The sequence below is a fragment of the Vitis riparia genome, chromosome 18, assembly GCF_004353265.1.
Source record: "Vitis riparia cultivar Riparia Gloire de Montpellier isolate 1030 chromosome 18, EGFV_Vit.rip_1.0, whole genome shotgun sequence".
In the NCBI taxonomy this organism is placed as follows: domain Eukaryota; kingdom Viridiplantae; phylum Streptophyta; class Magnoliopsida; order Vitales; family Vitaceae; genus Vitis; species Vitis riparia.
The window spans coordinates 934,111-948,886 of record NC_048448.1 but is presented as its reverse complement, the minus strand read 5'-3'; the positions used below and the strand labels follow the sequence as shown (position 1 = coordinate 948,886).

General features: G+C 34.4%; 2 protein-coding genes and 1 non-coding gene across 4 annotated transcripts; 1 reads left to right on the top strand and 2 right to left on the bottom strand.

Annotated features, from left to right (window-relative positions):
- Positions 1–347: 347 nt before the first annotated feature.
- LOC117906554 (small nuclear ribonucleoprotein SmD3b-like) lies at positions 348–3,504 on the top strand. The gene is made up of 5 exons (XM_034819614.1): positions 348–623; positions 2,541–2,593; positions 2,673–2,739; positions 2,835–2,891; positions 3,166–3,504. Exons 1-5 carry the CDS (start codon positions 465–467, stop codon positions 3,223–3,225), a joined length of 396 nt encoding a protein of 131 aa, XP_034675505.1. The 5' UTR covers positions 348–464; the 3' UTR covers positions 3,226–3,504.
- A 559-nt stretch (positions 3,505–4,063) lies between these two features.
- LOC117906553 (BTB/POZ domain-containing protein At2g30600) lies at positions 4,064–11,318 on the bottom strand. 2 transcript variants are annotated; one of them, XM_034819612.1, is made up of 14 exons: positions 11,128–11,318; positions 10,855–10,966; positions 9,763–10,705; positions 8,550–8,879; positions 7,611–7,841; positions 7,092–7,253; positions 6,433–6,645; positions 6,268–6,315; positions 6,117–6,175; positions 5,085–5,217; positions 4,924–4,998; positions 4,759–4,839; positions 4,469–4,537; positions 4,064–4,384 (listed from the first exon to the last, which is right to left on the bottom strand). In XM_034819612.1, exons 3-14 carry the CDS (start codon positions 10,561–10,563, stop codon positions 4,166–4,168), a joined length of 2,421 nt encoding a protein of 806 aa, XP_034675503.1. In that variant the 5' UTR covers positions 10,564–10,705; positions 10,855–10,966; positions 11,128–11,318; the 3' UTR covers positions 4,064–4,165. The 2 variants fall into 2 exon arrangements, with proteins under 2 accessions (XP_034675503.1, XP_034675502.1); XM_034819611.1 differs by having other exon boundaries at positions 10,855–11,318.
- A 1,928-nt stretch (positions 11,319–13,246) lies between these two features.
- On the bottom strand, positions 13,247–13,319 carry TRNAE-CUC. Its single transcript has one exon. It is a non-coding gene; the product is annotated as a tRNA-Glu (tRNA).
- Between the last annotated feature and the right edge of the window lie 1,457 nt (positions 13,320–14,776).

Sequence of the window (14,776 nt, the reverse complement as noted above, 5' to 3'; positions counted from 1 at the left end):
CAAAACTCAACTTACTCAATAAATAAAGTAGATGCTGTCAAAATTTACATAGAATTTATTAATTTATTAATTTTTTATATTATATAAAATAATAAAATATATATTTATGACATCACCAGTTCGATAGCGGTTCGACCGGCGGTCCAACCAGTGAACCGTGAACCGGTAACTTTTCCGGTTATTTAAAACATTGCTTTTATTTCAACGAAAAAGGAAAAGAATGTTGGTGAATTTAACGTCACCAAATCATAAATGCCTAATGTAGCCCTAATATTTTTATTAAATACGTAAATGTCCCTGTCAATTAGTGACCTGGCACGATGAAGGGCCCTCTACAATTGTACTATACGCTCCTCCATTGAAACTCCGGAAGCTTAGGTTAGAGAGAGCCTAGGTTTAGGGTTAGGGTTTTGCAGAAGGCGGGAAACAGGGAGGGAGAGAGAGAGAGAAGGAGAGGAAACGCCATGAGCAGAAGCTTGGGAATACCTGTGAAGCTTCTACACGAAGCCGCGGGTCATGTGGTGACTGTGGAACTGAAAAGCGGTGAGCTTTACAGAGGAAACATGATCGAGTGCGAAGATAATTGGAACTGTCAGCTTGAAAGCATCACCTTCACCGGCAAGGTACTACTCTCTCATCACTATGGAAACTATATTATCTGTAAATTGCAATTTTAGTCTCTTTCTTCCTCATTTGCTTCACATTTCTCATTTCTGGCTTCTTTAGTGTGCTGTGATCTCTGCGGTTTTAAAAAACCCTAGATCACGCACTGTTGATGCAGACCTCGTTGATCCTTCAAGCACTGAAATATCTTAAATTATTAAATCCCCGCTAAACCCTAAGACTAAGTTTGGATCTTGGAAACAAGGAAAAAGATGGAAAATACTGAAAATTGATGCTAAACCTAATGAATTGCTTACTTTCATGTATTGAAAATTGCACAAAGAACCCTTAACTTTACTCATCATTTTTTTTTCTTTTCCTGGCGATATCTAGAAGCCATTTCTTTGCAGCTAGAATAACACATTTGAGTTTGTAATTTTTGGTGATAATGGAAGCATTGTAATTTGATGGGGCATACCATTTGAAGTGGATCCAATTAAGTTTTTAGGAGATGTGAGTTTCATCTGAAGGTGTGCGAAATGTATTGCCTGGAGATTATGCTGTTATTTTCAAAATCACTTGGTTTGTTATAAAAAAAAATAAAATCCCTGAATAGTGCTTTCTTGTTCTATGGTTGATGCCACAATCATACCCTGTACTGGCCTTATAAAGATCTTGTTTTCAAAATCATTGCAATACTCCTCCCAATTCTTACAAAACCTATTTTAAGGCTTCTGTAGAACTATTCAGAAAGATGGATGTTTTTCCCACATTGTGGAAGTTTGGGTTTCACTTTCTCACGGTACCTCTCATCTGTCCCAACAATCCTCATTATTTACATTCGTATTAGTTCCAATGAGATATGATATATATCATATTCATTGAATTTTGATATCTATCAAAAAAAATATATCATATTCATTGAATAATGATATTTTAGTATATTATATCTAATAAAATATTTTATAACATGCTAAGGCATAAAAATTAGAAGGAAGAATATATTTTATCCCAATATTAATATACTGCTTGGTATTTTAAAAAATGTGAAATTTTTTTGCAATTTATTTTAATTTTAAATTTTTATTAACAATATTAATAATTAAAATATTTAAAGTTTTATTAATAAAAAATATTATATTGTCCAACCCAAAATTTAATTTTTAATTAAATTTTTTTGTTTTGCATAGTGATTAACATGAAAAAAGAAAATTAAAATAAATAGAGGAAAATAAATGAAAGAAAATAATTTATGATCCATGGGATATATGTATCCCACCTCTTCCTATGGGATTATTAAACCTTATGTATAAGGGATATGAGGAAGGTGATGGATATGTTATACACCTCTTATCTTATTCCATTATTAACCAAATATAGGATAGGATATCCCACCTCCATCTTCATTTTAATTTTGTTTAAATTTTTGTTCACAGTTTGTCTTTTTGTTAATCCTCACTTATTGGCAGTATTAGATTTTATGAGTTACTTTGCTTACATAATATTTGTGGTCCTTCATATTTAACACTCAACTCAAGAAGACCTAATTCCATCAGCTTGTGATCGTGACACAAATAATATATTTGGCATCCAGTTCTATCTTTTGCTATAGCCACTATCAGATGGTTGCTGAGTCAATTTTTATTGGTGTAAACCTGCCATCAGAGTTGATGTAAAAGCAGCTTTATACAGTATTCTTCTTCCTCATCTAGCTTTATTAGAGGAAAATAGGACCAAATATTTCAATTTCACTTTTCCTATGGTCTGGATGACAACCTTAAAAGCACATGTGCCTTGTCTATTGTTGAATGCTGATGTTAGTTGTTGAATGTCAATGGATGCATTCATGCTTTTAAGCTCTTACAGTAGGTGAATCTTCTTATCCATGTTCTCTTTTTCCATCAGTTGCTGATTTTGTTAGTTCCTCCACAGGCAAGGATGGGAAGGTTTCACAGCTTGAGCATGTTTTTATCCGAGGCAGCAAAGTCAGGTATCAAAATTGTTCCATACATGAGATGGTCTATTCACTATTAGATTCATTGTTTGAAACTGACCTGAAATGCCACCAGGTTTATGGTCATTCCAGACATGCTGAAGAATGCTCCAATGTTCAAGCGTCTTGATGCTAGAATCAAGGTACTTATGCATTCACAATCAATTAGATTCCAAGTCAAATACCTTTTTTTTCTCTCTACTCTTCTGATTCGTTCGAGTGCATAAAATTCTTGAAGGGCAAGGGCTCAGCACTTGGAGTTGGCCGGGGTAGGGCCGTTGCAATGCGTGCTAGAGTAAGTTTCTGTGTCATCTTGTCATATAATTTTGTGTTATTGTTGTATATGGTTTGGTTCTGAAAGAGTGAAGATTATTTATAATTTGTTATCTCCTATTAACATTAAAGAAACTTGGGATTCCAAATGACTTCAAATCTAGTGGGCTGGCACATTTTTTAATCTAACAAGGCCATGTGTCAGGATGCTGGAGATTAATTGTTGAATTGTATGCAACATTGTCCTCTTGTTAACAGATATGAAGCTGACTCTCCAACTCTATTTTCCTCTGCAGGCTCAGGCGGCTGGTCGTGGAGCTCCACCTGGTAGGGGTGTGCCACCAGTACGGAGATGATAGAATTTTCTTAATATAATCAAATGCCCTTCATTCAGAATTTGTAGGTTATTTATAGCCAGTTGCCTGAGTACTTTCTTCTTATTAAGATCCAGGCTCTCAGTTGACTAGGAAGAAAAAAAATGTTGTACAAGGATATGGATAACTACCTTTTCTCCCTTCCATTTGAAAGTATATTGCCTAGATTTTGTCCAACCTATGTGTCCTTGTATGCATGTTATCCAGACTGCTGACTTTTTCATTTGAATTAACCTTTTATCATGTTTGTTTGGCCTTTCAGATTAATTTCCATGTTTCAAGTGTTCTACAGGAATTGATTTCTATTCCTAATAGAACAAGGCACTCAGCTTAGCACGGATCGTTGCTACTTATTTTATTTTTATTTTTGTGGTTTTGGGGTGGGGTAGCGGTTCTGTTCAACTCTTTGTTCGGTACCATGAAGCTCACTCTTGAAAATCCATGGAGCTGGTGCCTGCATATGATCACCTAAATGAGGTATGCGTTAAGCCTGAAAGTGTTTATTTACAAAACTAGCAAAAGCTCTTTGGGTAACTTTCTTTGCTCCCAAGCAGCATGTAAAGGTAGGCCCAGAAAATTGAGCAGGCAGCTGGACTGTCCTCCCCATTCCCAGCTCCAGCCCCAGCCCCTCCGTTGGGCAGTAGCCCAGCCCTAGTTTGAGTACCTCATGGCGAACTCTTTACATCATCCTCAAACAGGAGCTCAGCCAAAGGCCAGAACGGAATGTTGAATGATCCAATATTAGAAAAAGGGTGATAATCTAAAGAGTTATGATGTTTAATCAATTACTTGATTGTGAATTAGATGTGATAACGGAAAGGGAAAAAAGGAATTTAGGGGTAGATTCATTAGCTTTACTGGAACAATGTAGGAAGATCACAAGTGCGCACAACTGGGAAATGTAAAATATGATTTAGCCAAATCAGTGGAAGTAGCCGTACAGTTCCAGGAAGCAAATGCAGAAGTTCCATGGGTTAGAAGCATCAGAGGTGGGACCTGTCAGAATAACCCTAAAGAATCTGAAGGGAAGTAGAGCATTCGGTGCCATTATAGGCCATGATGCATACTGACCGGGCTTGCACATTGTTTGATCATTCTCATGTACTCTCAAGTTTGTCCAAGCTTTCCCATCCAACGACCCCTGTGGTATCCATAAAATCTACTTGTTAAACACCATTATTTGCTTGGAAAAAAAAAAAAAAAAAATTAAAGAATCATTCTTTACCTGAAGATTCCAAAATCTAATATAGGCTCTCGATCCATCCTGTCTCAAGGTGTAATAGTTGCACATAAGCTGCACCAAGTAAAAATCTCCAATGTTACTACTGCCTATAATAGACCAGACATTTGTTGAAGGTCATGATACCAACCCGTCTACAAGTCCTCCCTTATCTTTTCTTTTACTAGCGAAAACTCTAGCCAATACATCATGACGGTATTTCAAACTTTTTTAGAATGGTTTCTGATATGACAAAACGTAAGAAGCTTGTGGGATTTATGTGTAGAGATAAAAACCTGGTGATCTTCGCCAATGTCAACCGTCCACCATGAACAGTTCTTCCCATCTTCAACTCGAGGCCCAGTGAAAGATGTTCCCTAGTGCACAAAAACTCAAAATCAATAACCAATCAGAGGAGATTATAATGCAAGATTAGCATCACAAGATTGAGATTATCCTACCTGATAAGTCCTTGAGACTAGAACCTTTGGGTCAGTATGTCTCGAAGTTGGACTGCTTGCAGTAATAGTTATCCTCTGACACATGCAATTTAAGAGCATTAGGAGTCATATGAAGGAATTTCTGTTGGCTTCAAAACAGGGAATAATTCCAGAAAGTTTACCTTGGCTAGAATGGGATTTACCCACTGATGTTCCCCATATGATGTGCCTGCAAAGTGCAGAACTCCATTGCTGTCCCCATCACATATGTACTGGAGCTCCTTAAAGCTAGATCGCCTATGTTGAAATCTTGCACTGCAAAAAGGTGAAGCCATGTTAGATATGATTCCCTCTGAACATGAAAATACAGAGAAAGTGAGAGTTGATGACATTGAGGTGCATGAGGACCATTTCCCCCCTTTCCCACTTCCATTCTCAGCCAACGCACCCACCAAAAAGATTAAAAATAAATAAATAAATAAAATAAAATAAAAAATCAGTTGCTAGATTAACCATACAAGAAACTAAAGCCATCAAGGAAAATTTGACTACTTGTTTATTAAAGTGTGCTATACATTGTGAGTCAAGATCCTAACATTTTAAGTCTTAAAGAACATTGATAACTCAGTATTGAATTTCTGGTAACCCAATGTTCTCAGGTTCAAGTCATTATCTGAGTATTCTTAGAATCTACAAGAAAATAAGTGACAATATTATTTAAGTTTCTAAGAAAATTGGCTAGGGTTTTGGTCAACTGGAGATCTCAAGTTCAAGTCATTATCTCAGTAATCTTAGAATCTATCATAAAATAAGTGGCCGGGACAAAGTCATAACTCATATGTGGATCAAAGGGTTGCAATAGTGATGCGGGAATTTGGAGCAAGAGGCGGCCATGGAAGCATTAGCCATGGTGAAGCCTATTTCTTCATAGTTTTCTATACCTTCATCAGAAGACAGAATAGTAGGTCATAAGGCTTAATTGTAAACTAGAACTTCCATTTTTTGATCTCTAAGTTAATAATGGAAATTTTGAGATTTTAAATCTTGTATTATCTTAGCCATATGAGGCACAGATATCTTGTTTCTAGTTGTTTGCCTAGTAATTTAGTAAATCCTATCCTACATGTTATATTCAACAGCATTTTAACCCATGAAGCAAGCACCTTCTATGTTATTTCTTCATAGTTTCCAATAACATCAATGTGAAAACTTACCACTGGTCATTTTCTGGCCTTGCCAATCCAAATTCTACATAATTGATTGCCTCCTTTACCTGTAGTTGTTTCAAGAAACAAAACATCAATTTCAAACTTTTCCCAGAAACAATATGCACTGAAAATAGGCAAGAACAAAAGTTCAACTCACAAGATCATCAAAAACCGGAATCTGTCTGCTAAGGCTGCTCTTCTCCAACTGCAAAATCAATTTAATAAATGGTAACAAACAAGCTAAGATTGCAATTGCTCTCTTAAACAAATTGGCTTCTAAATCTTTTGTCTTGACCTGTATCTATATCCAGGTTCAACATACCTTCTTGAGCAAGGGATATGGCAGTAATGGAAACCGTATGAATGGCAACAAATCAATGACTGAGTGAAGCCTCTCTCTGAAAAGGAGTTCAGGAGTTGAATATGTTATGAGTTCATCCACTACCTCCCACCCATGCAATTCCTTTGCTTGCATACACCACAATAAGATTGCATTGAGAACTCTTTCCTCAGACGTTACAGTCAGATCTGGATGCTGCAAAACGCATAGCTCTATTTTAAGAAATGATCCACATATGTTATATAGATTTTCCAATATGTAGTAGGAAGCAACTCCCAATGAAGAAGTGTGATTTGGCTTGGAAGCAGGAGATTTTCTATCTGAAATCCACAGTGATAAATCATATTCCTATTTAAAGGAACCAAATGGTGTCTCCAACTCCTTACAGGTACCATATTTCCATCCGAAGGTGTCTCCAACTCCTTCAGGACATCAGTTTACCAGATAGAAACCATTTCCACCTCTACAACATCATGAGAAATTAACGCCCATTTCTCTTTTTTTTTTTTCTCTACTTTCAGTAACCAGTAATCTCCACACTCTTTTAAGTTATTGGAACAGTTATAATTTCCTCAGGGAAGCATATGTAGTTCGATTCATGGAAAACCAATCAGTGAACCTCTTGGAAAGTGAAAACCAACCTGAATAATACTGCTAAAAGTTGTCTGATCTAACAAGATGAAGTCAATGCTTGCAGTTGTGTAATAATCGAAGTGTGTTGAAAATTTCCTCAGGCATGTTTCTTCAATAAGTTTACATGACAGAACTGATGAAACCACTTGGAGAATTGGACATACTGAGTCCTGCAACAAAGTTCAAAAGTTAGCTTCAAAAGCAACAACCCAATTACTTTGCCAAAACTGTCTGCTTCGCCGTCCATTTAACTTGTGCATAATAGAAAAAGTCTTGTTGTATGACCTTCTTCCACTAGAGAACTCCGTCCCTGCATATAATATGTAGATGAGAGGTATCAATTATAATCCATTCTCATAAAAAGGTCGCTTCTTTTGTTTTCGGAAGTTCGAAACCGCAAGTCACTTCTCCGTTCTTTTAATTCTAGTCATACAACTAGTACTTTGGAATAATGACAGATCAACAATGTAACTGTGACTAAAATTGATGAACTAGAATATGTGGTAAAATAAGGATTACCATACTACCTCTGATAGGCATTCTAAAAGAGTTTTGCAGCATTCCTGATGCAAGAGAGCAACACCAAATTGATCTGCCAATAGAAGAAGCTGGAGTAACAAAGTCCCCGTGTCCATGGTATCATCTATATCGAGTTTGCCACTATACATGAATTCAAGCATAGCATTGAATGCTTGTGGCGACACATCCCTTAGGCAAACCTTTGAGGAAATGCTCTCACTCATTCCATTTGTGAACATCTGCCAATACAACCATTGCCTTCAGTAGGGATATTATTAGATGGTAAAAGAGGAAAGAGAAAAAAAAGCAAGGAAACAAACAAACTCAGACACACACAAACTAACCACAACCCCATATAGAACTCCATTATAAACCATCAGGTTCCTTCCATAACATGGAATGAGCCAACATACCAGATAGGGAGGCATAGCTACAGAGAGGCATGTCTTGATTACACCTATTCCAGCCATTTTTCATGTCAATAATGCTGTATAAGTATGTCATGTATATTCCCACAAGCATGGTTGTATCATCTTTAATCATGGATCAAGAACAGTGTCCATAGCAAGGCAAGAAAAAACAAAAGGAAACATAAAATTGCTCAAGGCTTGTTGAAATGCAAATTCCCTAAAATTGCTGATTTTTGACTAAAAAATTGCAAGGCATTTCTGTATCTTCTGATTTCTACAAACAATGTGAATGAATCTCTAGGGGGAAGAAGTAATCTTGCAAGATTCTACTAAAGGTTCGTTGATCCTATAACCCACTGAGACAAAATGCCAACTAACCATCCAATCATCCTGCATAACATGCATCTTTTTCCCTGCTTGAGAAGTTCCTAAACCCAGGAAAGACTGCAATGGTACATTTCCTACTATATACAAGGAACATGAGAGAGTCAATCTCAAAAAGCACATTACTGAGGTGGAGATATCAAGTCACCTCACCTTTGCAAATGGAGCACTCCATAAACCAAGGATAATTCTATGTGGCCGTGCAACAAGACCATGACCCTCAATGTAGATGTCCACATCACAGTACTTTCCAGTAAAATGCAATTCTTTTAGCCTCAGCATACTCACAGGGAGTCCAGATAGGAAAGATGTACAGCAATGGGGCCAAGCATTTGGATATGATATCTCAACATTCTTACCCGAGTCAAATAATTTCTTATTCAGTTTAAAACGTTCAATAATCTCTTCACACTGATTCAGCAATGGCACCACTTCAAATTGTAAGCTCAGAGCCCTCAGGGATACAAGTTGTGACTCTGGAATCTGCATCAAGCAGACAAGTGCACTGTTAGAAATTCAAGCTCTGCAACAAAGTTTAAAATGTGATAGATATTTACTAGAACAGATGATTATGTCACTGTAACTTTACCCTCAAAAGAAATGAATTATCTTATGCACAGACAAGATATAACGAATACGGTTTAAACTACTCACATCAACCATACCTAAATTTTGAGTTCTAATCATTTATCACAAAGGCAAATGCTTTGTTTCATTGCTCTAACCACAACCAATCATCAATTTGCAAATGTCAAGATGTGTAGCACAGGTGCAATTAGAGATACTATGGACAAACACTTTCGGTTGTCTAATAAGTTGAAAAGTTCTGCTTTCAAATGATAAAAAGAAGCCATTACCATTCTTTAATATTACTTAAATTATCCATATTCAGCAAGGGTATTCACAATATCTGGAGCTGTATCTATTATAAGGAACGCTTAAGAATGGTTTGATATGCCCCTATATTCTTAACTCAAAACAGGTATAACAGCTGAGGGTGGACAACACGGGAAGTGAAAAAAGGATGGGGCCACCAAAAAATTACAAAAATAAAATATTCCATGAAATGACAACAATATCTGTACTGGATCATAATAATAATATTAATAACGAGAATAATGATGAGCTTTGTTCCATTTATGCTTCTAAGTATATACAAGTCACTCTAATGCTATTCTCAGAGGTTCTCCTATTCTTCTTTTAAAACAGAAACACCATGCTTCAACAAGTGCATCCAAATGGATCCTAGGTAATTGACAACCAACTCTCCTACCAATTAGCAACTTCCAAGGGTGATTTGCTTATCCAAGCAGTAGAAAGGACAAATGAATGAAGATAAATGAGGAATGAATGGAAAATAAAATACCTGGGTCTGGCCCGTATAGATATATTGAAGGAATGCATGAAGAACTGGGTAGGTTACCCCTGGGAGCTGGACAACCTCTTTATCTGCTGAAGTGAAAGAAAAATTACCAGATGCCCCCAAGATAACCTTGTGAGCTGGTACAGCCCTTTCCTCCAAACCAACAATGAAGAACATATCAGATAGTTCCCAACTCTCAACAAAATTTTCGAGTCCCCATTTTTCATAGCTCACATACTCATCCTCCAAATCCTCTTCACCATCCTCCCCTCCTTCATATTCACCATAATCCACGTGCTGCCACAGGGATATATGGTTATGGGTTAATGGCAATACATTGACATTTCTATAACCCACATGTTTATCCCAACTACTTAGGCCAACATACTGAACACTACAATTGGGGTTGGAATCAAGCCACTGAAACACAAGATTCTGAAAAGGGTATCTTCCTTTGCCAATACTAATCAACCCATCATAGATACTGATCCAATAGCTCTGAAATGCCGAAGAACAACAAAGCCCGATCCCTGCCACATCAACCACAGTCTTCCCATCCACCTCAATTTTCAATCTCCGATTCCGATGACTACCAAGAATTACCGTATAGTGTGGACTGTTATCCCTTTTATAATGGTAGTGCTGACTTCCCACACTCTCCCGAAAAACCAACGTGACATCATTGTGAGCAAAAGCTTCGAATGCCACACAGCCTCGCCCAGCTTCCCGAAACCTCAGGTCCTTGCGCCAGGCACACTCAAATGGTGCCACAGTAAGAAACTTCTTCTGCTTCTTCTCAATCATCTCTCCCTATAATAACTACCTTTGTTCACTCAATTTCTCGGGCACACTAATAACCGAGAAACGCCTCCATTTATACTTCGTACAACATCACATAGCCGAAAGAAACACCGCCTTAATCTCTTTGAAGAAAAAAAACAAACACCTGTCCTCCAAAAAAAAAAATCCATTCGAACTGAATCAAAGCAGTACACCAAACCATGAGAAAATAAATCACATGGAATTTCCTAATTTTGCTTGACGTATTAGCTGAGTCAACAAAAACAACAAAACAGGTTCAGAAAATCTACTCACAGCTCATTCGTCGCTGTCTGACTGAAACTCAGAAATTGCTAGAATCCCACATCACCCAACAACGACCAAACATCAATTCAAACAAGAGTTCCTATCGATCCTACGCCACATCCTTATCCTCAGTATACAACACTCCAATCAATATACGAAAAAAATATCTAACAAGAAAACCCAATTGACATCCAACAAGAAAAATCGAGAAAGAAGACAAAATGAAAACGTAATCAATAGAGACGACAACAACCAAAATATCGCAAATGGAGCAATACCCACCTCAAAAATTCAACAATTATTTGAAGAATTTATCTGGGTTGTATCCTTATTTAACTTCTTTCCGCATTATTACTGATTCAGGGGTCTCCGTCACTGAAAAACTGATCATAATTCATAACCACGAAGAGACATTTGTGAATGAATTTACAGAGATGGTGAGTGGAGAGAGAAACTTATGGTTATTGACGCAGTAAAATGAAACGTGGCCGGCAGAGCGTGGGTGTGTAGCTTTCGAACCCGAGTATCAGGTTTCAAGGTCAATTATTTTCTTGAGACGCAATATCTTTTTTCTCCTTTTATGAATATTCCTTTAAGGGGAGGTGTAAATTCTGATTTTCAAAGGAATATTATGCGCTTGCGATAAAATTTGAAACAAAGAAAATAGTTTGGAAAAATGTTAGAAAAAATATATATATAATTAAAATTTTCTACAAATTTATATGAAAAAAAGAGTAAAAATTTAAAAAAATATGTATTTAAAATTTTAAAGTTTTTTAAAGATATAAGGTAAATTTATATTTTTTATAAAAATATTTTAGTTTATATAAAAAAATTATTTTAAAATATTTTACTTTTATTAAAAATATTTTTTAAAAATAAAAAATATATATATAAAAAAAACATATGAAGTTTCTCTAATTTTTTTCAATGAAAATACAAAAAACAATAATAATAATAATAATAAAACATTATATTTTTTTAACTTTTTTTCTTAGACATTGAGAATCCTTTATTTCTTTCCTATTTATTTTATTCATTGGATATGCAATTGCTCTCTATGTGAATCCATACTCAAAAGTGATGCCACGTAGGCCCCATGAGTCAAGAGTGGCAATGTGACTCTGCGTAGATCCCAAAGGCATGATTGTGTCCATGTCATGATGGGGTCTGCTCATCCTGTGTATAGCCTAATAGCCCTTCACTCAATCATATATTTAGAAATTATAAAGTTTAAAAATATTTTATAATTCAAAAGTTAAATAAAATTATACGCCAATATAAAAATAAAATTCAATTTATTTTCTAAATTATTATAAAATAATTAATAATTAAATTAATTAATATTTAAAATTAAATATTTTTGTAAACTCAAAGTTTTAAAGAGGTTTAACCCATAATAAATTAGAATTGTGTTAATAAATTAAAATAGTATTAATAAGTTATATCGATTAAAAGGTCTGTCAAAAATATTATCAAGACATTGATTTGGTCGCCCATTTATTGAAGATATGATAGTGAATTCATGGGGCTCTTATGGTCATGACTCATTCCATGTTTCGATGATTACTTCGTAAAGGGATACGTAATCCAAAAAGGCAATTGCATGTAACCCTACAAGGATAGAATTAATAAGAAAAGAGGAGGGATAGAAAAGAAAATTAGGTGGTATCTATTTTTTACTTAATTTTAAATAAAATTTTAATATTTAATAGTATTAAATATTAGGTTATTTGTTTTTGTATTATTTTATTTCTATTAAGTATTAAAAAGTAAAGAAAAACTAATATATTATTTTATTTATTTATAAAAAGTTACATATTTTGGTTTTTTTCATTTAGTAAAAAATTATAATAAGTTATGAAAAAGTAGAAAAACAAATAATCTAAATTCTGAAAAAAAAATTGTTTTCGGCAAAAAGTTAAAAAAACAAATACCGCCTTAAATGTCAAATTTTTTTTCTTTTTTTTAAGTACTTTTCGTGACCATACACAGCTTTAATGTTTCAAAATTAGTTTTTGGCTAAAAGCTTCACTGTTGTGCTGTATGAATAAAGTAACAGTGATTCTAGGTTATGCTTTCCACTTGATTTGGAGTTGCTTTATGAAAACAATATGCTTTTTTGGCTCTCAACTTGTTTTGAAAGGACTTTCCCAGCCTTGACATTCCTTTACGTGGGCTGAAGAGCCCACAGTCCATAATACACGAAAATAATATGGTTTGAACTGGGCTGAAGAGCCCAATGCCGCCCATTGTGTTATACCCAAATAGCCGGTTTGAACTGGGCTGACGAGCCCAATGTGTAATACCCAAATAGCAAAGAACCATTTTCAGCCCAGTCCCCCCACTTGTGACACCCAAGTAGCATTCTTTGACATGAGAAGGAATTAAAAATTTTAATTTCCGTTGCCGGGACTTGAACCCGGGTCTTTCGGGTGAGAGCCGAATATCCTAACCAACTAGACTACAACGGAATTGATTTTTCATTATTTGACTTAATATATTTAAATTATTTCAAATGCACCTAAAATTGTCTATTTTTTAGTTCATCTCCTTAAAACAAGGAATACGCATGTTGTTTACTTATTTCGCTTATTAGGCTTGGTTTTTATTTATTTCATCAATTCGATTCCATTTTTGAATTTATTTATATATTCAAGTCCAAATTTTAATTTATTTCACTATTCTATGATCAAAACAAATATACACGTTAGCCCCTCAAATAAATCAAAGGTTTTTGTTTACCTAAGGCGGTCAGGCGGTGCTGAATTGGCGGATGGAAGAAAGGGGTTGAAGACGAATCCCAAGAACACATCCTCATCATCTCTTTTATTGGTCTCCCTGAATATGGTCAATCCTCATCTTCTCTTCTATCGAAGACAACACACATCGAGGAGTGTGATGTCAACCACTGAATGCGTACAAGGTTTGTTGTGTGCTACCATCATCATTCATCCCCCTAAAGCGGCAGTGCGGCACACCAATTAAGGACTTCCCTTCCTATACTCAACCACCCACACTTGCTTTACCTACTGAGGTAAAAAAATGAGTTTTTTCTTCTTCATTTTATCCTATGCTATCGCCCAAAGACAATCAAATTGAGCTAACTTATGTCTTTGAGACAGTCTGGTTATATTTAATAATTAATTGGTTAAAAAAATGAAATAATCGCTAATTTTGTAAATCCATCTCTTCCCGTATTTTTAAAAAATAACTTAATTTTTTATGCAAATTTCCTTTATTATTTCAAGAATTAATTAATTAAAAATAACAATAATAAATTCAAATTTATAAAATTGACATTTCTTATTTTTAAATTTAAAGAATAACCCAATTTTGACATAAATACTTTTCAATATTTTTATTATTTACATATGTATTTAAAAATAAAATGTTATTTTTAAAAGAAAAAAATGAGAATATTTATGTCCAAAATTGTTTTTTTTTTAAAGGAAGGTTATATTTACAATTTGATTTTTTTTTTTTTTATCTTTCAATTGGTTATCCCTTGTTTCAATTATTTATATGTAGATTTTAAAATGAAATGTTTTTTTTTTTTAATGATGACATTTAAAAAAAAAATAGATGATTATATTTTCAAATTTGATGAACAAAATATGATATAGAACAAAATAAGAGAAGATAACATATCGTATTTTTATGTTTGATGTGTAATAAGATAATATTAATTATCTTAAATAAAAAATGAGAAAGGACAAGTGGTTTGATTATATATTATCCATCCCTTTATTTATATTATTTTTACATGAGATAATTCAAGTAGGATATATATATATTTTATGTATTATAATTTTTTTTACCAATTTTTTTTATATCGCTTGTTTTATAAAATAAATTTTTATAATAAGTTAAATTTTTTATTAAAAAACTAAAAAATGTTTATAATATATATATATATATATATATATAT

What these genes read in the sequence shown, in the direction of transcription:
- LOC117906554 (XM_034819614.1), top strand. Translation starts at nt 465, where the DNA reads ATGAGCAGAAGCTTGGGAATACCTGTGAAGCTTCTACACGAAGCCGCG. An exon ending in GCATCACCTTCACCGGCAAG is followed by an intron (nt 624 to 2,540) that starts GTACTACTCTCT and finishes TCCACAGGCAAG; the next exon opens with GATGGGAAGGTTTCACAGCT. An exon ending in CCGTTGCAATGCGTGCTAGA is followed by an intron (nt 2,892 to 3,165) that starts GTAAGTTTCTGT and finishes TTTCCTCTGCAG; the next exon opens with GCTCAGGCGGCTGGTCGTGG.
- LOC117906553 (XM_034819611.1), bottom strand. Translation starts at nt 10,563, where the DNA reads ATGATTGAGAAGAAGCAGAAGAAGTTTCTTACTGTGGCACCATTTGAG. An exon ending in TCTATACGGGCCAGACCCAG is followed by an intron (nt 8,880 to 9,762) that starts GTATTTTATTTT and finishes TGCTTGATGCAG; the next exon opens with ATTCCAGAGTCACAACTTGT. An exon ending in CATATCCCTTGCTCAAGAAG is followed by an intron (nt 6,316 to 6,432) that starts GTATGTTGAACC and finishes TTGATTTTGCAG; the next exon opens with TTGGAGAAGAGCAGCCTTAG.